Source organism: Sander vitreus, chromosome 13, assembly GCF_031162955.1.
Source record: "Sander vitreus isolate 19-12246 chromosome 13, sanVit1, whole genome shotgun sequence".
NCBI lineage: Eukaryota > Metazoa > Chordata > Actinopteri > Perciformes > Percidae > Sander > Sander vitreus.
The window spans coordinates 16378547-16400668 of NC_135867.1; the positions used below are offsets into that span (position 1 = coordinate 16378547).

The following is a 22122-nucleotide window of genomic DNA, read 5'->3' on the forward strand; positions in this document are numbered from 1 at the left end:
AATTTATTCAAGAGTCTGGACTTTCATTTCAAACATAATCAGAACAAATCACACAATACACTTGCCTAATCCCTATGTGTGCCTGACTTTGACAATCATGACTTTCGAACACTAATCTGAACTCCTTTAGGTAAGGATTTAACTCAAGTTTTTCAAAAATGTCTGCCTGCCTGGTCCCTAACACTTAACCGGTTAACTTCAAACACACACACACACACAAACACACACACACACAAAGAGAACAGCAGGATATATTTAAAATATCAATAGAACAGCTAAATATATACAGGTTCTCCCTCCAATGACCATAGCAGTGTGCATTTCTATGTAAAGGCTGCTCATGTGATGGGGGGTAAAATCTTCTGAGTGCTGATGATGTCACCGAGCTTCTGTTTTATTTTCACAAAGAGACGCTTAAACTCCAGACCGTCACCCTGGAAAAACAGAAACACATCAACATCTATCTTCTACCGGTCCAGGTTGTTTATAATGTTATCTAGTTTAGTTTACTTCACATGGTTTGGACCAAAAGAAAAAATACATACATTGTTGTCTTTTAGTTTTGTTACATTTTGTCTTTAAACTAAAATGTTTTACATATGAACCAAGAAGTGTAAGCATGAAGTCATATGGACTGATGGGTAAATCATTGATTCAACAGTTTTGGAGACTGTCCTGCTGCATCTTCAGGGCTACATGGACCCACAGTAGACAAAAAATGTAATATAAAAAGGTATAAAAGTATATTTTTGCTGGTTGAAAAAAACAAAAAAACAAACTAATGTCCCTTGGCATTAGCTGCCATTTCATCATCTCTCAATTAGGGCTGGATCCAAATATTCTAATATTCATTCGCTGGGTAGGTAGCTTTTTCGATTTTCAATTTTGGGGATTTGAATATTCGTTTTTTTTTTTTTTTCGTTTGTTTTTTAACTTGCATGCAGGCTGAAATATAGGCTACTGTGGTGTTTTGTCGGTATTAAGCCACTAGCTGCTGGCTAATTTACAGTATGAAGCGCTATGTCGTCCATCTCAGCCAAGAACGGAGAAATGTTGAATTACAAGCAAGCAGTCTGATGTGTGTAGAGGTCTGTATGCTTATACTGTAGCAGCCTTTTTTTCAGCTGTTTTGATAAAGGTAAAGATAGTGCGACCATTCATAACGCTGATGCTCTAGTGAGGCACTGGCTGGCAGTCGGAAATTTTTAGTTTTAGTGGCAATTAAACTTTTGTCTCAATTTTAATGTGGTAATACATTATTCTTGTTAGAAACACTACATATACCATTTAACTGACCTTAGACAGTCTGAAGTCCAGCAGCACTCTTTGATTCATCTCTAGCAAGTGGACTTTGAAGATGAGTTTGTTATTCCGTTTGTCCAGTGTGCTCACCATCACCTAAAAGACAGAGAGAGGTTCATTAAACTCAAGAGTATTATGATCTGAAGTAGCTGGATAGGGCTTGTGTGTTAATCCTGGTGTGTGTGTGTGTGTGTGTGTGTGTGTGTGTGTGTGTGCGCGTGCGTGCGTGTAGCCTGGCTGCGTGGTGCAGAAGGTGGTTTATTTACCCATCAGTAGTCAGAGTGTATTTAACCTCTGTAACGTTTTGAATCCTGTACACTTGAGCACAGATGTACCTGTTTGGTGCAGGTGAGTTTGAAGCCAAGTGACAGGCCGTCACAGGCGTCTTTCAGGGCAGATAAGGAGACATCGGCATTCACAGTGGTAAAGAAACGTGTCATTCTCCGCACTAATCTCTGCCACGGCGACTACACACAAAAGTAAGAAGAAGTCAGCATTAAGGTAGGATTTCATAAAACATACATTGTCTTTGTATAGAAAAACAGAAGGAAAACAAAAACATCATGCCTGCTCTTTTGTACAACAGACCCTGAGCCTGTGTTGCTGGAAAATTCACACACACTGGGAGATATGTTGTATAAAGAAATTAAAAATGTGAATTACCTGACTTGCTCCCGGTGTGCCCAAGAGCTGACTACCCAGCAACATGTGCTCCGGCTTGGTCGGCTGAGAGAAGCTGACTTGGCCATCGCTTTGGCCAATTAACAACATGGCTTCCCAGCCACCTGCCGCAAAATCTGGCTGAGAGCTGGAAAACTGCATCCTGTCATCACTGCGGAGGGAGGAACATGGTTTTAGGATTAATGGCAAAAAAAGAAACATACATTTTAGTTGAAATAAGAAAGACACAAAGCTCTGACCTGTTGGCCCGGGATATGAGTCCCACATCTGATCGAAGAAGTTTGTTTCCTCCTGAGCCCAGAGGTGGTTGCTTTACACCTGCAGAAAACACAGACAAACATCAGTCCGGTAACATTAAAGTTAAAATTAATTTGATTGTCTTATACTGATATTGAAACTTGCCTTGAGTAAACCAGCGGTCTTTCCGTATGTCTGCAATAATGATGCGTGTATCTGGACTGGGCAGCAGTAATTTGGACAACAAACCTGAAGAGAAAAGTTGAACGTGAATTAAATAAAGCTCAGAGATAATGTAATTTCTTTTTATTAAACTATACTTAAAGTCTTAATTTGGGACTTACTAAGAGGCATTGGTTGTATTTTCTTCCAAGGAGGGAGGTATGTCTTCTTTTGAAGCCAGTCTGAATACTCTTGACAGCTCTCACTGGGCTGGTCCCATGGCAACTCTGAAAAGAAGCAACACAAAGACGGTGACAAAACGTTTCCACACACTGCATACAGACAATGCTGCTACAACAACCTGAAAGTGCAAAGAGAAGATGCTAAGATCTTGTGCTAAGATCTTGTGAGACAGTCACTGTCTTTGCTGTGGGCTACAAGCAAACTAAGAGAATGCATGGCAGCATTATGTAATACAAATGCTACATTAAAACCTTCATTATACAAAGTGTATTGTGTTGTATTGTATTGGACTATAGAAGTTGGTATGATATTGTGTTCACCCCCTGTAAACACAGACGTTGTGATCGTACCTCCAGCCAGCATGGCAGTGAGGACAATCCCACAAGCCCAGATATCTGCCGGCTGAGCTTTGTACTCTGGTTGGCTGAGAAGCTCTGGAGCCACGTAAGGAAGAGTCCCACAGAGTCGATTCAGAAGACGTTCTCGTCCTTTGAACCGAAACATGGTAGCCAGGCCAAAATCTGTAAGCTTCAGGTTATCTAAAAGGTAGAGGACAACAGTAGATGGTGGTTATTTCAAATGCAAGCCACAGTTATTCCTTCTACACCTTGATACACATCGTATTTCCTCACCTTTGTCATCCAGCAAAATGTTCTCTGGCTTTATGTCTCTGTGGGTGAAGCCAGCACAGTGGAGGTATTCCTGCAAAAGTGCATCTGAGAATTTAATAACAGTAAACACAGCAGAAGAAAGTTACATCAACACAGATTTGCTTCACTCACCACAGCTGCTATTAGCTGCTGGAAAAATTTATGAGCATCTTTCTCCGCCATCCCCACATCAGGCTCTGAAATAAAAGAGAACGTTTTAATAACCTGAATAAATTACCACCATCCAAATACACAGCGACATATAAAATAAACATAATTTCTAAAAAGCTGCAGCACACTAATGTATCAGGCTGATATTATTTCATATTGGCTATTATGTCATCCACTGCCAATACTGTATGTAATTTTTCCAATTGAGCTACGTAAATCCATTTTCATTCAAAGGGCAAAACACAGAGGGCAAAAACATGAAGCTAGGTTTCCATCCAACGGTCAAGTGTACTATAAATTACATTTATTAAAATACTAATTAGTGTGAGATTGAAGAATAAGCTGTTGGCTGGGATTGAATTAGAAAGTGTTGTTGTTGTTGTTGTATCACAATTCCTTTCTTAAAGTTTTTTGTCTTGTTTTATTGTCCCCATGGGGAAATTAGGTTGCAGCAGAAATCACAAGGCATTTAGATAACATTAAGACAAGAATACAAGACAAAAAAAGACCGTAACATGATGTAGACATCACTACTCATAACATAGACCAGGGCACTCGCCCCCTCCATGAAAGTAGCCCTATAATTTCCACCTGCAGTCGTCCATCTCACCGATTCGGTCGAACAGCTCTCCTCCAGTGCAGTACTCCAGGAAGAGGTACATAGTTACACCTTCCTTCCGATGACCAAAAAAACGAACGATGTTGGCGTGGTTGAGCATCTACACAGTAGCAAATGTCACTTAGTGCACATTTAAACATTTCTGGTTAAATAACAGTTTAAAAGGTTAAAGCTAACATTGAACAATATGTGCATATAACATGTAAAAACATGCATCATGTATTGGTTAGAATTGCATTGTGGGATTGTTGTGCAAGTTTAAAACTAAAAAACTTTAACAGTCATATTTGAGCTACAATAAATTATATGTAATGGACAACTTAATTAAAGAGGCAATTTTCTCAACCACATGTCCCTTACTAGCAAATGCACATCCCTTGTGTTTCAACTACTCTGAAGTGCCATTAAACCCAGTGTTAATTCCTCTTTTATTCTTTCACACTTTAAATTATACTAACTGTACTAAAGGTAAATGACCTACCTTATGGACGCAGACTTCCTTCTTCACATTTTCAGCACATTCTTTAGCTTGAGAGGTATCGATCACCTTCACTGCTACCGCCTCCTCTGTCTGTCTGTTCACCAGTAGCTTCACTCTGCAACCATAAAAAAAGATGGATGTGAGCACGAAATAGGTGAAGCCTGATGAGGGTTTTTAAGATGTCAAAAGTTACCAAATGTGTGCTGCTAATCAGACTTCAACATGTTATTGTATTAAAGATATTCTTGTGTTAACTAGAAAAGCAGGTCCATATTTCAAGAAAAAAACTCGTACAGTAAAAAGATACGTTTAGGGTTAGATTTCTTGCATCACATGAGCAGGGTCACACTGACAAACTAAAGTACTGTAACTGTTATAGCTGCAATAAATAATTACCTATCCGAATTTTGTGTAAAAAGTCTGTACAATATATGGAAGAACATGACATTGATTTAACTAAAGATAATTCTTACTCTCCATAGGCTCCTTCTCCCAGTGTCTGAACAAGGTCCCAGTCTTGCACAAAAGGCACAGCCATGCTAAAGACAGAAACACCCAGTCCTTGTCAGGCTATCATAGAAAAACAAACATGTATTTTCCAGGCAAATACTCAAGCACATTTTATTTTACTTCAGGCAGATACACCTACGCAGTGTCTGCCCACCGAATATTTACCATTTTATCTTTCAAATTGTTAAACTGTAACGTTTAATGTAATTTACTCACATGAGGCACTGAGCTAAATCAACCGGAATAATTTGAAAAGTTGTCAACTCGTAGTTAAATAACTATCTTACCTGCACAGCCTTCCTTAGCCAGCAGCGTCTCCTAGCGAAGTATAATCACAAATATTCAACAAACTTCTTCATGTGTCTTAGGCAGTGACAACAGTGAATAGCACAAATTTGGCGCGTTGTTGTTTTACTGCGATAACTTCCGCCATGATCGTCGCTTCCGGTCCAATTTTCCTTCTTCTTCGTGTGTTTTACTTCCGTCTTCCGGCCACTTGCGTGCTGCGTTACCGCCTCCTCTCATACTCCTGCTGCCAAACATTTTTTTTTTAGCTCTTTACCGTATCTTATCAAATTATAATCATAATGTAAAGTCATATAGCTAGGCTACATCGTGCAAACTCATGATGCGCACAAGGTAGGCTAATACAAACGTAATATACTCATAATAATAATGAATATAAAATGCTTCACGTGCACAATCCTCTAAATTTAAAATGGTCGATGAATTTTACAAATAATAAGTAAATCCGCGTCTGGGTCTTTTCATTTAGTCTAAATGGACGCAGTGGTTCATGAATATACAAAAATGACCTTTTTTGCAATGATAAGAAATGTTAAAAGTTTGTGTGAGACCCTGCTTAAATAGGCCTTAAGTGCATGCCTAAATGTACAGAAGTGTAGTACTGCCACGCCTGAAAAAGAAAAACGTATCAGTATCACAAAAGTTTATTGTAATAACAAGCTGTTTTAACAAAATATTATGTTATTACAACATATGAACTTATCAAGTTATAACCTATTTTTTACAGTCACTGGTTATAACATCAATATACTATTTATCACGTTATAACCTAAAAAGTTTCATGTTAAAACAATAAATGATCACGTTTTTACGCGAAACCTTTAACGTTTTAACGTGATAAATAGTATATTGTTATAACTTGATAAGTTTGTACGTTGTAATAACGTGATGATATCTTGATAAAACGTGAAAAACTTCTTGTAATTACAATAAACTTTTCACGTAATAACATAATACTGATACATTTTTCTTTTTCTGCCATGGTACTACGGTTCCGTATAATGTGTAAAGCTCCTACAGAATATATATATCTCTATATATATATATATATATATCACATGCCCCAAATTGTTAGATGGAACCAATAATGGTGCCTTTGTATAAGACAATAGCAGTAGTGTAGTTTTTCCAGAGGGCGGCACTAGAGGAGAGACAATTTTTGTCCTGGGAAGCATGAATGTGTACATTTCATAGTAATCTTGACTATCAGATTATGTAGAGTGTAAAATATATAATAATAATAATAATAATAATAATAATAATAATAATAATAAGATATTTTGGACAGAAAGAAGGTCAATGCAAGTTTTCAGAATGTTTTCCCTTTAGAGGTTATTGTAGTGTACTCACTGAATTTAGACAGGATCAATTTAATTACAAATGGTAGGTTGATAGGATACGAACCACAAAACAATTGGGATTGGCTTGTTTTATAAAAACCTGTGTGTAGGAACGTAATGTCTGTTGCGTAGACATCAAGAGGACTTACTATAGGCTACTTACAAGATTTTATTTGACCACAAATCTGTGTTTTGCAATGTTACTTTGAGAACAAATCATGATAACAAAAACAATGTTGACTGTTGAATAAGGTGTTTTAATTTGTACTATGTTTTCGAGATTGTAGTAAAGTTTATTGTGTGTGTACTTTATATTCTTTGCATTGATTGCAGGCTTTAAAATACCAGTATCAAGTGTTTCATTAAGCAGGTAGTGTTTTCTGTTTTCTTTTTGATCCACACACAGGAATATCTTCCAAGTATGGAACTGAATTTAGATCTGCTTATAACATTGTGACTTATTATTTATATGTATATAATTACACAGTTGTTGTTATTGTTATTGTTTTTGATCAATTTAATATTTATTCTTAGTGAGACAGAGCTTATCGGTGCATATAGACAAGTGTTTAATCATATATGCAATGACTGCTTGTTTTGTACACACCCTGAACTATTAACATGATCCAATAACGGAATGGTTTTAGTCTAGTTAACCTTTTTTGGATAAAAGAGGGCAACTGTTACCTCTGGTGCCCCTGCTAATCTATCTACTCTCACGTCATCAAAATTACTGGAGCAACTGTTACAATAATATTTATATATTCTAGTGTGTTTCATTTAAACTCACACAGGTCAAGATGACAGGATGCAAACCACAAAACAATCGTGATCGGATTGTTTTAAAACACAAGAGTATTTGCAAATTAGTAAGTAACTGAACAAATGAAGGAAGAGGGAGGTATAGTAGCTAAGGGTCAGGGAGAGCTACAGTTAAGCCAATGTAGTATGTGGTAAGAGTGTTCAATCAATAATTAAATCAACGTGTCAAGAAGCAAAGCTCAACATTGCCTGCGGGTTTTGGGAAATGATGAAAGTTGGTTAGTTTCACAATTACTTTGTTTTTTTATCCAACATGTGACCGTGTATGTACACAGTGTGGAAAATACAGAACCAAAACTGGCCTACTTAAGGTCAGGCCTGTTTTGTGTGATCAGGACACACAAAACCGAGGCTTTGAGTACTAATTGTAGCTAATTAAAGATACCTTCCTTATTTCTACATTAGTCAAGTTGATTGAAACTGAATTATTTAAATATCCCTGGCATTACAGTAAGGTCTAATGCTATGGTCAACATTTCTGGGAAATGTGTTCTCCTACACATTATATTGATTTTCTTTTATTTGGTATCAAGTTAATAAGTACCAGGATGGTCTTTGTTAATCAAGTCCCTCCTTCTGAACATCACTGTCGACTTTACAATAAATGTAGGAATCCTGCAACATTCTCTTATTTTTATACTGTTCCTTGGTTTAAGGTTCAACATGGGATTTTCTATCCACTGGAGCTGGCTTGCTGCACTTTCATGTCTCCTCTGTATGGGTGAGCTAGTTTTTCTTACTAAAATATATATATATATATATGTAATTTTGACTTTCCAAATGTCCATGTGGTTGTCCATATATTTATATTTACTGTACAAATCAAGCTGAGTTTTTGTAACATAGTTTAGGCTACTATTAAGCAATGTGTAATTGGGTAATTTAGGGATCAAAATAACAACAATTCATACGGCAATTAGCAATTTAAAACTGAGACTGAAAACAGTTATTAAAGTAAAATTGCAATAGAAAACATAATCCAATATTTTGTCTCCATTGAGAATGTTTGCTTTCTGAAGCTGTTAATGTGAGATGGACCGTCAGTTTTTAAAAGCTATCATATAGACTTTGCTGCCAGCTGAATATAAGATACTTTCATGTTCCTATTACATCCTGCTTATAGTGCCAACTTTAAATAATCTAAATTTTGTTTTCATCAAAGCGTCGACAGCATTTAATGTAATTATAATATAAGACCACATGTATATTCACTTTTACATTATGAACCAAGACATCTTAAAGCCTAGAGAGACCTTTGTGTTAAAGGGGCACACAATGAATTTTACACATGGAGAGGAGTTTAATAATTATGTAGCCTAGTAGGCTACTACTCTGCTTGTGAAAACAATTTTGGCTCAGGAGCAAGCTTTCTAAAGTCTGATATTCTAGTACATACATCTCCCTAATGTATTTTTCAGGAGATGAGGTTCGGTGTGATTGCACGGATGAGAGAATGCAAATTGTAGGAGGTGATTACATACTGACCAAGCAGCTGAAGATAGGCAGCATGTTGGTCTACCAGTGTCCTGAGGGCTACTATCCATACCCGCATTTGACTCGCCTGTGCGAGCTGAATAGCTCCTGGAAACCAGCGCCCCAAAGATTTTCACCTCAGAGATGCAAGCGTAAGTGATGTCACGATAATGTTTCTCACTTAGCCATAGGTTGCCTGCACTACATGATTACTCAGATTGTTTTGTTTTGTAGGTGTTGAATGCCCTGACCCCAATGTGATGGAGTACGGAAACATCTCCCCTCCTCAGGAGAAGTACTTTGTGGACAATGAGACCACGTATGAGTGCTACTCTGGATACAGATTGCGCGGCTCCTCCAGACGTGTGTGCTTACCCAACGGGAAGTGGAGTGGCTCCACTCCCATCTGTAGCCGTGACTGTAAGTCATGAACAGCCATCTACTTTCTTTCTCCCTCTGATTTCCTTTCAAGTTTGGGATACAACCACATTTGTGACTCTTTTATGACTTATCTTTTGTCTTGTTACAACAGCAGAGGATACTTGTGCTGATCCTGGTATTCCACCTGGCGCCACAAGAACAGGCAACATATTTGGAATTGACGACAAAGTGACTTACAGCTGCAATGGCAACCTGTTTTTGGTGGGGTCGAGTGAGAGAGTGTGTCAGGAGAACGGCCAGTGGACTGGCAAAGAGCCATCATGCTACTGTAAGACAGATACCTACAAATACTGTTGACATTGTGTGTTTTAATCAAAGTTTTGCCATGAAAAGGTTTGCTGGGAGTAAATATACAAAAGGGATGGCACAACATTCAAGCAATGAATTTGTCAAGTTATTTTACAGGAGTTTATGTCACCTGAAAGTTCAAACACTCATAATTTACAAAAGTTAGCAACTAATGTTTTATTTACTAATCCCTCAGTTTTTATATCACAGTCTGTACGCAAGTAAAGGTCAGTTTATTGTACAGCTGAGTCAGTATCTGTGGTAAACAGATCAATCTGCCTGTTTACAAGAAACAGATTACATATTGAAAGTCACCTCATGTCCATACATGGGTGAATCGAATGTTTCAAACTTGAGATTGGACATTGAACATTGAACATGTGAAGCACAAAAATAATGTCCAATGTTAACTTTGGTCTTGTTGCTTTGCCTGTCGCGTTGTCGTTTTAATTCTCTTTTTTGCTTCCCTGGCGAGTAATCTCTCCCTGGCATTCGTCACGGTGCCACTGCGCGAATGGCAGAGGTATGTCCCTCTTTGGCTAACGTATTTTAAAGATGGAGGCGCAACATGGCGGCTGTAATACGAACGACTCGCTCGTGTGCATTCTGAATGATTCTAAATGGCAGATTGTACTCTTACGAAAATACTTTGATTAGATGATGGAAGTAATTACACATGAATGAGCACATATTTGTGAAAGAACAAAGGGGTTTTTGCTAAGAATCAACTCAAAAAATTACACAATGTAGGTTTAAGTATCACTTCACTCTGTCACAATTACTTCTGTTTATGTGGCTTTTGCTTCTTGCAGACAAACACACCTATGACACTCCATTGGAAGTTTCACAGGAATTTGGCAGTGCGATCAAAGGCAGCCTAACCACTTTAGAGCCCATTGGTAAGTTCCTGTAACTAATCTGATTATAAGCATGATCTAATAGCAATGCTATATGATAACATTTGCTATTTCAGCATGTCTTGTTCAAGAGGTAGATCATTTTGTTTACAATAATAATGTTAATCACAATAATTATATTAATAATTTATCCCACGTTTGGTTAACACCATCAAGACTCACTTCTGTCTATAATGCCTTAGTTCTCAGGGTTGGGTCAGATTACTTTGAAATGTAATCCATTACTGACTACAAATTACATGGCAATTTTTGTAATCAGTAACATTGGATTACCCAAAACATGTAATGTAATCTGATTACTTTAGGATTACTCTTAGATCACTTGTGACACCGCCACAGCAATGTGGCATCATGACTTTGCGTAAACATACAGTCTGGCCAGAGAATTGATCAATGAATTCTCATTTGATTTTTCTCTTTATTATTTCATTACATCTGTATTAAAGGTGCTCTAAGCGATGTTGGGTGATGTCACTTCTTGTTGACGTTGTCGTTGAAATATTTTCAAACAAAATGAGGCTAGCTCGCCCTTCCCTCCTCCTCATCCCGTCCCCTCCCTTCCGTGCGCAACCCCCACCCCCAAATCAGGTGCAGGTTGGCGCAGATTGTTTTTGTTGCCGTTTGCAGAGCCTGGGCTGTCTACAGAGACCGAGTTTTTTTTACAGTGTGTTCAGGGGACATGCAGCTCGCAGATAGTGAGGAAATGTTTGCTGTATGTGACAAAAAATGTTGTAGCCTAAAAAACGTGTGACATCGCTTAGAGCACCTTTAACGTAACCTAAGCTAACTAACTAGTCGAGTGATGTTACAATGAATCCCAGGATAACGTTAAGAGATCCATTAAAAAAATCCAATATGGCGCCTAGATAGCTCAGTTGGCAGAGCAGGCACCCATATATAGAGGTTTACTCCTTGACGCAGCGGCCCCAGATTCGACTCCGACCTGCAGCCCTTTGCTGCATGTCATTCCCCTTCTCTCTCACCTTTCATGTCTTCAGCTGTCCTGTCAATAAAGGCCTAAAAATGCCCAAAAAATAATCTTAAAAAAAGAAAGAAATCCAATATAACATTATGAGTGGTCGACATAACGTTTAGCCTAACCATCGCTACCATGATCAATACTGATGTGGCAAATGCATATTTAACCTTCACTAAATGGTGAAATAACTGAAACCATTAGTTTATCATCATTGGACCACCTGATAGCTAGCAATGTTTGAACGATGCCGAGCATGTTCCTGTAATGTTAATGTTAAAGCAACACTATGTAACTTTTCCCACTTCGGTCCCCCTACAGGTTGTCTCATTGGAACTACACCGTAGCGGCAGGCCGCACGAGCTGTAGTTCCAATGAGGCAAACTGTAGGGGGACCGAAGAGGGAAAAGTTACATAGTGTTGCTTTAACGTTCAACTTACCTCCAAGTGTTTCTTCAGATTTGAAGTAGATGTTAGCGCCGTTGACAATACTTGCACTTTTGGTTTGCACAACTTGCACACAACATACACATTATTATTTTCCACTGTCTTTAAATCGAAGTTGTGGCGATATTGCACACATTTTTCCCAACTGAAACAGGTCAGTCTTTCAACGTCGACGGCTCCTCCATCTTGAGTTTTGATTTGAACCTTTTTCTTATCAGGAAACTACACAGGCAATTGGAACTGCTTGTCAAATTAAAACATAGGCTATCATAAAAAAGTTGCATTGTTTGCATAATAAAATGTAATCAGGTAATTCTCAACAATGTAACTGTAATCTGATTACACTTTTTTTTTATTGTAATCTGGTTTGATTATATTTACTTGATTTTTGTAATCTGATTACGTAATCCAGATTACATGTAATCCGTTACTACCCAACCCTGTTAGTTCTGTAGCTTGTGTATCAATCTAACACTGTCTTATCTTCCATTATACTTAATTCTCTATAGAAACAATTATATATGAATGACATATAAATGTGTACAGCAAAATAACAGTTTTTGTTGTGGATTCTTCAGATGACACACAGGAGGCGAGAACAATCAGGATTTCAAAAAATGGTACACTTAACATCTATATCGCAATGGATATTTCTGCGAGCATCGAAGAACAACACTTCAATGATGCAAGAAATGCTGTCGTAAAACTTATAGAAAAGGTAAGAAACAAACGGCTTTCCTCTTGATAAAAAATGAGAGACAAGTGAGTTTTATATGTTAAATGTTTTACAGTGCTTTTTTTATTGGAGAGGGCGATCGCCACAGAATAGCCTCACAATACAATTGTTCCCCCTAAAATACTCCAGCTATACCTGCCTGCTCATTCTGCTCAAATCCACAGCCAATCATATAACTTGCTTTGCTCCATTTGTCTTGATTACAGTAACAGACAAAGATTTTGTGATGAAAAATTTCATATTGAAGTAAAATGATAATTTGGGAGAAATTGTGTTGTTTAATATATAAAAAGCAGACAATTTTATAGTTTTATTTTGAAATAAAAACTTTTTATTTTTTTAAGAAGCAGGATGATGCATTGGAAGATGACAGATACATATGTAATATATTGCTCTTTGGGCCTCTATACATACATGTGAAACAGACATTTTTACTTTTACACTTTTTTGCATTTATTACAGCAATATTTTTTTACTGCATTAGCTTTTTCAATGTGACTGACATAATATTAATTTGTACTAATGAATTTCACTAAAGTTATAAACTGTATCATGTTTATGGTGTGAGCTAACATATGAAGCCTTTTACACTGTCTGACACACTTTTATAACCATTTTTGGCACACTGTGCGCAAAACATGTACAAACATGAGACCATCCCATTTGGCTACCAGCACAACAGTCCATTATAAGTAAATTGCATTATAAATTACACATCATAATCTTGACTGATGCTTCTTGGCACAAGTCCCTTGGCTTGTTGTCGTGCACACTACAGGATTCTCTTTCTGCTGATAAATGAATCAATTACAGTACTCAACAAAATAACAACCATAAGCAGTTTCATTCATAAGGAGGTGTTGCATCGACAAAATATTTCATAGCAGTTTGACAAGTTTGCATATGTTTACAAAGTTGTGTCAAAAGTTAAAATACCATAGTTCATCCACCATGTATTTAAGTTATTTGCTTTGTGTCTCCACAGATTTCATCCTTTTCTGTGACTCCAAACTATGAAATAGTCTTTTTCTCCTCTGAAGTTTTTGAAGTTGTCAAAATTCTTGATTTTTTTAACCAAAAAATAGAACGAAGTGCCATCCTGACTCAATTGAAAAATTTTAAAATAGGCGGTAAGTCATATAAATCAGATATATTGTTGGAAACAACATGAACACAGCTTGATCTATGTTTTATCTATGATCTATGTGTGTGTGTGTGTGTGTGTGTGTGTGTGTGTGTGTGTGTGTGTTTTGATTCAAAGAGAGAAACACTGGAACAGATCTGAACGGCGTCTTTATGACATTCTTGGAGCGAATGGCTATTATAAAGCGACGAGTTGGAGAAGAGCTTTTTAAGGAACATCGTCACGTCCTTATCTTTTTTACAGATGGTAATTTCAGCCACTTGGTATATTTAATTACGTTAGGAGTGCAGCTGCCAATTTCTTTCACTAAAAGCAAATTATGAATTTGAATATTCAGGCTGCAACTAGACTATTTAAAGAAATAATTCAACAATTTGGAAAACATACTTATTTGCTTTCTTTTTCAAGAGTTAGATGAGAAAATTGACACCAATTGAGTGCGGTATTACAGTAATCTTCTAATCTAACTCTTAGCAAGAAAACTAATAAATGTATTTCCCATATTCCTTGAATATTCATCAATTCACCACTTAACTATATTCCTGCAACTTTGCTTAATTTAAAATGTATGTGCAATCAAAGCAGCACTAAATTAAATTTATAGTATGTAAAGATGCATCTTGTATAAAGTATTATTAATATAAACTGAATGCAGTAAAACAGCTTTAAATATTAAATGTGCAATGTATATCATATGTTGTGTAATGATGTTCCGTATAAAGCTTCTGTACATCATTGCAGGTGCTTATAATATGGGCGGATCACCTGCACCCACTGTTGAACAAATAAAGAACATGGTATACATGAACCAGACAGGTGTACCAGCGGCTAAATCAAGAGAAGAATATCTGGGTGAGTTTTATTTATACACATGGTATAATGTCACTGACATTTCATTGCTATGTAATACTGCGTAGCTGGCAGCTTGAACAAAATGTTTGGTCGCACTTTACAGTATTTTTTACGATACATCAATAAGACGTAATGAGTCATACTTTCTATCAAATTAGACCAAAACTAGAAATAGTGTGGTCTTTATTATACAGAAAACTAATACAGTTATACCAGCACATTACCCTATAGACACCATACACCTAAATTATGCTGTAATTAAAATTGCTATACCAAATTACACTCTTATTAAAAACCAAATTTCGGGCAGAGTCTTTTAGTGCAATTTGTTGCTTATTAGAGGAAAACTACCATTAAGTCGTGTCATATCTGGTCACTACTTCACACAGTCCCTCATAGCCTGGATGCTCTCCCTGGATGCGCATGTAGCATATATATATATGCTACATGCGCATATATATATATGCTATTAATGCATGCTTCATCTACGCTCTACTCCGATACTGGTTAAGACATCTGAGCATTTAATGCCATGTCACTATTCGAGTGCAGTAACATAGCTATGGAAGCTGCCAGGACATTGCATCTTTATTTCCCAGTTACATATTTATTAATGGGTAATTAGTGACACATTAGACCAGAACGGTACCATAATCTAAAGTGAGATTCATCTTTATTTCCCACTGTTAGATCTTATTAGACTTTCTTAGAAGGTAATTTGTGGCACATTACATCAGAAATGGCTAATTGATAGATAAACACACATGTGGTATTTTAACAAATGTATTGATTGATTGATTGATTGATTGATTGATTGACTGATTGATTGATTAAATAAAGTGCAACCGAGTGTTTTATGGCAACAAAAGAGAGCCTAATTTTTAATGCTATGTTTCATTCTATTACAATACAGACATTTATATTTTTGCCATTGGAGCAGAGGTCTTTGATAGTGACTTGCAGCCCCTCGCAACAGGGATCGGTGATAGGCATTACTACAAAATGAAGGACATTACGAATTTACAAGAGACCTTTGATGATATAATTGGTAAGTCATCTTTTGAAATTGAAGGAAGAATGCTTAATGCATCTGGTTATACGTTAGTGTTATTTCTATTTGTACATCAACTATGTATCTCCACCCTCTAATTCGATATGATGAAAACTGGAGACCAGAACATGGTTCTCTTGTTTCCTACGGTGAAAAGAGTAGGCAAAACCATCACTCTTGGTCTGTGCCTCTAGCTCGACACCACTATTAGCAGGGATGGACAGATTTGATTTAGATTTGTCCCAATATATATATGTATATGTAAGTATATATATATATATATATATATATATATATATATATATATATATATATATATATATATATATATATGTCTTTGGTGCAGACTGAAAAACTATTACCATTACATTTTGTTTAGACATTCATGTTCCCCTAATGACTTTGGTGATCCGCTGAATAACCATTACCATTACGTTTTGCCACCAGCATTTGACATTTGTATAAGTTAATATGTTGATTATTTTTATATAATGTAATGTGTTTAAGATACTAAACCCCAAATAACTTCTAATGTATGTGTTTGTAAGTTACCATGTAATGTTTAATTTTAACTTAGAGTTTAATTTAAACTGAGATATATAAATCACAAATATATTTTATATTGCATTTATTGTACATGAGCAACAATGATTGGGTTGGGTTTGTTGGGTTTTTATGCAGATGAAGAAGAAGTTAAGGGTCTATGTGGTCTTCACAAGGAATATGAAACAATACTTAAAGAAAACACGAGGCAAAGGTATCCATGGTGGGCATCCATTACTATCAAGGTGAATGTTTCAGTATTTCATTTAACTTTATAATTCATCTGTGAAATACATTTACAAGGCTGACAATATCAATCCCTCCAAAATCAGTGGAATATAGTTTTCCACTGAGTCATATTTGGATTAGTGACAACAGTGTGTTTTTTACAGTGTGTTATAAACTATATTATACATTTATTTTCCTAATTTAAGAAGAATACAGGATTGCCAACAGACTGCTTTGGCTCTCTGGTGACCCCGAAGTTTGTCTTGACTGCCGCTCACTGCTTCACATTTGAAGATGTACCTGAGAACGTCAAAGTTGTTATTGATGATGGACAGGGCAAAGGTAATATTAAATGTTTATTTAATGTCTGTATGTTTACTCATGCCATTCTTCTCCAGGTATCTGAACATGCCATATTCCTATGCTATAGCTGTTAACAAAAATAAGTGTTACAATATCAAGTTATTTGTTTTGGTAATGAATATTTCTAAGTTTTGAGGTCAAAACCTTATTATGACTAAACGTATCTCCTACTCCTAATGACAGCAACAATATTACAAACTTCATTGTGTCTCTTTTACAGAGAAAAAAGTTAAAACTTTCACTTTACACCCGGAGTACAATATCACTTCTAAACGGAATAAGGGTGTGAAGGAGTTCTATGACTATGATGTGGCTCTCATCCAACTGGAGGAAGCTGTTAACATCTCCAGTGTTGCTAGGTGAGAATTTGTGTCCTACAAACACCGTCACACACAAACATGTAACCAGCTAAAACCAGATAAACTCTCCCCTTGAGAAAATGGTACAAATATTCTGTTAAATGTTTTTTACTTGAAACATCAAGTGTTTTTGGTGTCTCGTTCAGACCTATTTGCATACCTTGCACCCAGGAGACCAGTGATGCTTTACAACTGGTTGGTGAATCCACCTGCAAGGAACAAGGTAAGGTAACTCTACAGCTGTAACACAGCTTGGTTCTCATAAATACCTAAAAATGATCGGTCACTAAGCCTTGCACCCACAGAAATAAAATGGATTTTATTTCTAATAATTCACATTTCATATTCATGTAAAATATTTAGGCCTCTAGAGCCTGATGTAGAATGTACTGAATGTTTGTGTTCTCTAAATACAGAGGACATTCTGTTGAAGGATCATCTTGAAAGTCTCTCGTTCCTGACTAAGAAAGGGACCACGGTAGCTGAAAAAGATGTCCATGCTAAGATTGGCGACAATGTGAGTTTTAAACTACAGTAATGGGCTGTTTTTATAAATGTGCTGTGCCTATGTGTGTGTGTGTGTGTGTGTGTGTGTGTGTGTGTGTGGGTGTGTGTGTGTGTGCGTGCATGCATGCATGCGTGCGTGGGTGCGTGCATGCATGTGCGTGTGTGTGTGTGAGAGAGTGATAGTTGGACATGTATGCATGCATGTTTTTTAAAATATATTTTCTCATGACTCATGTGTGCTTTCTTCATTATTCACTGAAAACCTAAAAGTTACTTTAGTCTGTGGTTCCTCTTTCCAATTCACCATTGCAGAGAGATGCATGCATCAAACATGCACTAGAGGCCCCAGGCATAACAACGAAAGATCCAAAGGAGGTCGTGACTGACAACTTTCTGTGCACTGGTGGTCAGGCTCCTAGAAGAGATCATATAGCATGTAAAGGTACGTTCCCTCTATTACATTTATAAAAGTTATTTCGTTACTTTATGAGGAGCTGCTATCCCATAAACATCTCTGAGTTGAGCGGTAAGCAAAGGTAATTTCACCAACACATTTAACTACAAATTGCATAGAAACACATTAAAGAGGCATCCATGTCTTTGTTTGATTTTGGGAAAATAAGGAAAATTGTAAAACACCCCAGAATATCCGTTCGTAAATGTGCAAATACATACATGTCCTTTTGAGTCTTAATCATCAATGAAAGTTCTTGTTTGTTTTCCAATCTTAATGCGTGACGGAAAGTGGGTCTGTTATTCTTTCAAGGAATATTTTAGTCTACATGCATTTTATATACTATGCATGTGCAACAGTGGCACAGAGCAGTAACTGAGGCCCATTATTTTGGAGGTAACCATGTGTGTGTGTGTGTGTGTGTGTGTGTGTGTGTGTGTGTGTGTGTGTGTTTGTGTGTCTGTGTGTTTGGACAGGTGACTCTGGAGGTGCTGTGTTCAAGAACTATGAGCATCGCACAATACAGGTAAACAGCCTTTCTTTTTCATGTATCCAATATTATATCACAAATGAGTGACACCTGATGACAAAGGGAAAATAAAACTCCATTGAAATAAATGAGGTCATGTAATTTGACCATGTAAGTTCTTGTTGACTTTGTAAAGTAACCAAAGATTTCTTTCACAGGTTGCATTGGTCAGCTGGGGAACCAAGGATTTGTGTGGGTCGGGTGGAGGTGTCGTCGAGTCAGATCAGACCTCCAGAGATTTCCATATTAATCTTTTCAGAGTTGTCCCTTTTCTCAAATCGATCCTTGGACATGACACACCTGACTACGCACCACTTACGTTTTTGAAAAGCTAAAATGTATTTGCATACTGTAATTTGGCATTCCGTAAACACTGGCTTATGTGATTTTGCTTCTGATTTAAAGTTTTCTCAGACGTCATGTGCGTTCACAATAAAAAAGATAACGTTTTCTCATCAAAAGCATACATAAATTCAATTCAATTCAGTTTTATTTATAGTATCAAATCATAACAAGAGTTATCTCGAGACACTTTACCGATAGAGTAAGACTAGACCACACTCTATAATTTACAAAGCCCCAACAATTACAATAATTCCCTCAAGAGCAAGCATTAACGGTAGCTATTGCGACAGTGGCGAGGAAAAACTCCCCTTCGGGAAGAAACCTCGGCTGACCCAGACTCTTGGTAGGCGGTGTCTGACGGTGCCGGTAGGGGGTGTGAACAGTGGCAGTAAGAGTCACGATAAAGAAAATGGAACAGTGACTACAATGGTAGTCGTAGTAGTTCATGTCATAGTAGGGCACAGCAGGGCATTACGGGGTGTAATGTGGCACAGCACAGCATGGGTGGACGCGACAGGATGCAGCCAGACACTGCAGGGAATTGCAGAGTGTAGCAGGGTGTAGCAGGTCCCTAGCGACAGCTGCACCCAAGACCCAGGTCTTGGTACCACCCTAATCCAAAGCGATATTCTGGGTGAAGAAGAAGCATAACGGTTTGGTTAGTAACAAGCATTTCTAGGAGAAGGATGCACATAAAAGGAACAAATGAAAAGAAAGATGAAAGACCAGCTCATTGTGTCATAGGGAGGAAGGAACTTCCCCAGCAGTCTAGAATTATAATAGCATAACTAAGAGAGGCAGGCTAAAGAGAGGTGCCGGGTCGGGCTTGAACTCTCCCCTGCCAGATCGGGCTGTACTTCCTGCCTCCCTCTACTCTCACTATATTATTGATTATATGATAGGTAGATCTGATGACTATGAGGAGAAGCAGAGGGAAGCTGGGGTGCTGTGTCTGTAGCTATACACCCTGCCCCGCCGGTCTAGGCGTACGCTGCAACTCCTCACTCCCTAACTATAAGTTTTATCAAAGAGGAGGGTTTTCAGTTTATTCTTAAATGTGAAAACAGTCAGTGTCAGTTTCAGATGGACAAGGAAGAGAAGAGGAAGATTGCTTACCGTTCGGTTGGGGAGATTGTCAACCGAACGGTAAACACACATGTTCACAAAAAAGTATGTCACATTCCCAAAATATCATGTACAGTCATGCAAATAGTCATGTACTTTATCATTATTCAGTATTGTCAGTGGTCAATCAGGATGTAAAGAAGTTAAATAATCAGTATAAACCTGCGTCTTGATGTTTTTGAAAAGAATCCAAATGGTTAATACCCTGGATCAGTGTTAGCAACATGACGATATACAGTGAGACAATTTAGTAATACTAGTAGTATTAGTCGTATATTTCGGTCCTTATTAACAATTTTCCAAAAAGATATATAACAAATTACAATAAAGCATTAAATTAAGAGGGAAACAAATAATATTAGCCAAAAAGGTGTAGGCTTAGGATTGGTGTATACTGACCATTTTTATATATCATATTCTAATAGACAACTCTTTCACTACTGTTTAAATTTGTCTACCATTGTGCTATAATGAACAAAATACAATGCTATCATTTAATATTGCTGACTGTTAGAGCATTGTGGCCAATGTCATAAAACAATTGTTTACTGTATGACAATATTGAGTATATATGATTTCTTTATCTTTATATGTCAGGTAGTAAATTCACTAGTTCAGCCAAAACCGACATTCCTGAAGTTATTCAACGGCTGGCTTTGCTTATATACAAGTGAAGATATTTTAATATAACTCATTGACATTATAATGCAGACATATATTTTGTAAGTTCCAAATTGCTAATTATCTCTATGCAGGAATGGAATGAGTACCCTTTATTTAGAGAAAGTGAAACATAATATTATTTGAAGTCGAAAAATGTTATCATAATTTACATGGCACACGGTTTATGCATTCACAATCACAGGTGATTAAACTTTTTTTTCTCTCAGGCCTTTTCCAAAACTATATAAAAAGGAATGACTTAAATGATTACTACAGCACTTAAAAGGTTTCATCAAAACTCTTTTATGGATCAGCTCTGCTGATAGAGCCGTCCAGCTCCCCCGCAGGTCAGTGACTCAGGGCTCATTTCCAGCTCTCTGTGCAGGCCTACGCATTGCGGACAGTCCACCTGGCGGGTTGCCAGCTCAGATCATTCAATATTGAATTTAGTAGAAGTTACGTTTTTTTTGTGAGTAATTAAGGTTGTTTTTTTTGTCTGGCTTTGAGATGGAAACTAACTCAGTTTATCTTTCATTACTGTGTCTTTACAGCCCACAAAACAAACAGGGCCATTGCATTACAAATGATTTGTTGTGGTCAGAGCAAGATTATGGCTTCAAATCAAATGTCATTTTACTGTGTAACTATGATCTGTTGACCATTATGCTGTCAGTGAAAATGTACATTTAGCAATTCTCTTTACTGCTGCATATTGACTAAATGTCCAAACAACCAAAAAACAGTGGTGAATTTTCAACATCAATGTTTGGTTTCTTTGACATGGTGAAACGCCTACCTCGTTAGGTTTTGTGTGTGTGTGTGTGTGGTGCTTCGTTAGGTCAGTGATGTACTAACCTCCCATGGGAACATTCATCTGGTTTCCCCTTAACTAATTGGGAGAGAGGGAGCAGGTCAGTGGGATAAAAGGAGGAGGCAGATACGGAGGAAGACAGACTGTGTAAGAGGAGGAACGAATGGGAGAGGCTTAATTGAATAAAAGCCTCTGTTAGTCTCAGATGCTGTAAATAAGGAGGACATTTAAACGGAGGTCCATTCCTTATTGAATCCCTCTGGGGGACTCAGTTACCTCTCTGTCTTCTCTTTTATTTTTCAGAGCATCAATCTCTAATGCCAACTTCCACTACCCCACCTTAATT

At 37.2% G+C, this 22122-nt stretch overlaps 2 protein-coding genes across 3 annotated transcripts; one reads left to right on the forward strand and one right to left on the reverse strand.

Annotated features, from left to right (window-relative positions):
* Nucleotides 1-204: 204 nt before the first annotated feature.
* On the reverse strand, nucleotides 205-5498 carry chek1 (checkpoint kinase 1). Its single transcript, XM_078266510.1, has 14 exons — nucleotides 5344-5498; nucleotides 5020-5085; nucleotides 4547-4661; nucleotides 4057-4165; nucleotides 3408-3472; nucleotides 3258-3327; nucleotides 2976-3164; nucleotides 2565-2669; nucleotides 2386-2469; nucleotides 2223-2301; nucleotides 1966-2134; nucleotides 1638-1769; nucleotides 1297-1398; nucleotides 205-434 (listed from the first exon to the last, which is right to left on the reverse strand). The coding sequence occupies exons 2-14, from the start codon at nucleotides 5082-5084 to the stop codon at nucleotides 339-341; spliced, it is 1380 nt and encodes a 459-aa protein (XP_078122636.1). The 5' UTR covers nucleotide 5085; nucleotides 5344-5498; the 3' UTR covers nucleotides 205-338.
* Nucleotides 5499-5549: 51 nt separating this feature from the next.
* On the forward strand, nucleotides 5550-21722 carry LOC144527596 (complement factor B-like). Of its 2 annotated transcripts, XM_078265750.1 has the most exons (20): nucleotides 5550-5695; nucleotides 7497-7571; nucleotides 8181-8245; nucleotides 8943-9149; nucleotides 9232-9417; nucleotides 9530-9706; nucleotides 10539-10625; nucleotides 12645-12784; nucleotides 13788-13932; nucleotides 14064-14192; nucleotides 14688-14798; nucleotides 15712-15846; nucleotides 16531-16637; nucleotides 16827-16962; nucleotides 17204-17342; nucleotides 17489-17565; nucleotides 17759-17859; nucleotides 18162-18291; nucleotides 18780-18829; nucleotides 18991-21722. In XM_078265750.1, exons 3-20 carry the CDS (start codon nucleotides 8188-8190, stop codon nucleotides 19165-19167), a joined length of 2292 nt encoding a protein of 763 aa, XP_078121876.1. In that variant the 5' UTR covers nucleotides 5550-5695; nucleotides 7497-7571; nucleotides 8181-8187; the 3' UTR covers nucleotides 19168-21722. The 2 variants fall into 2 exon arrangements, with proteins under 2 accessions (XP_078121876.1, XP_078121875.1); XM_078265749.1 differs by lacking the exon at nucleotides 7497-7571.
* The last annotated feature ends 400 nt before the right edge of the window (nucleotides 21723-22122 follow it).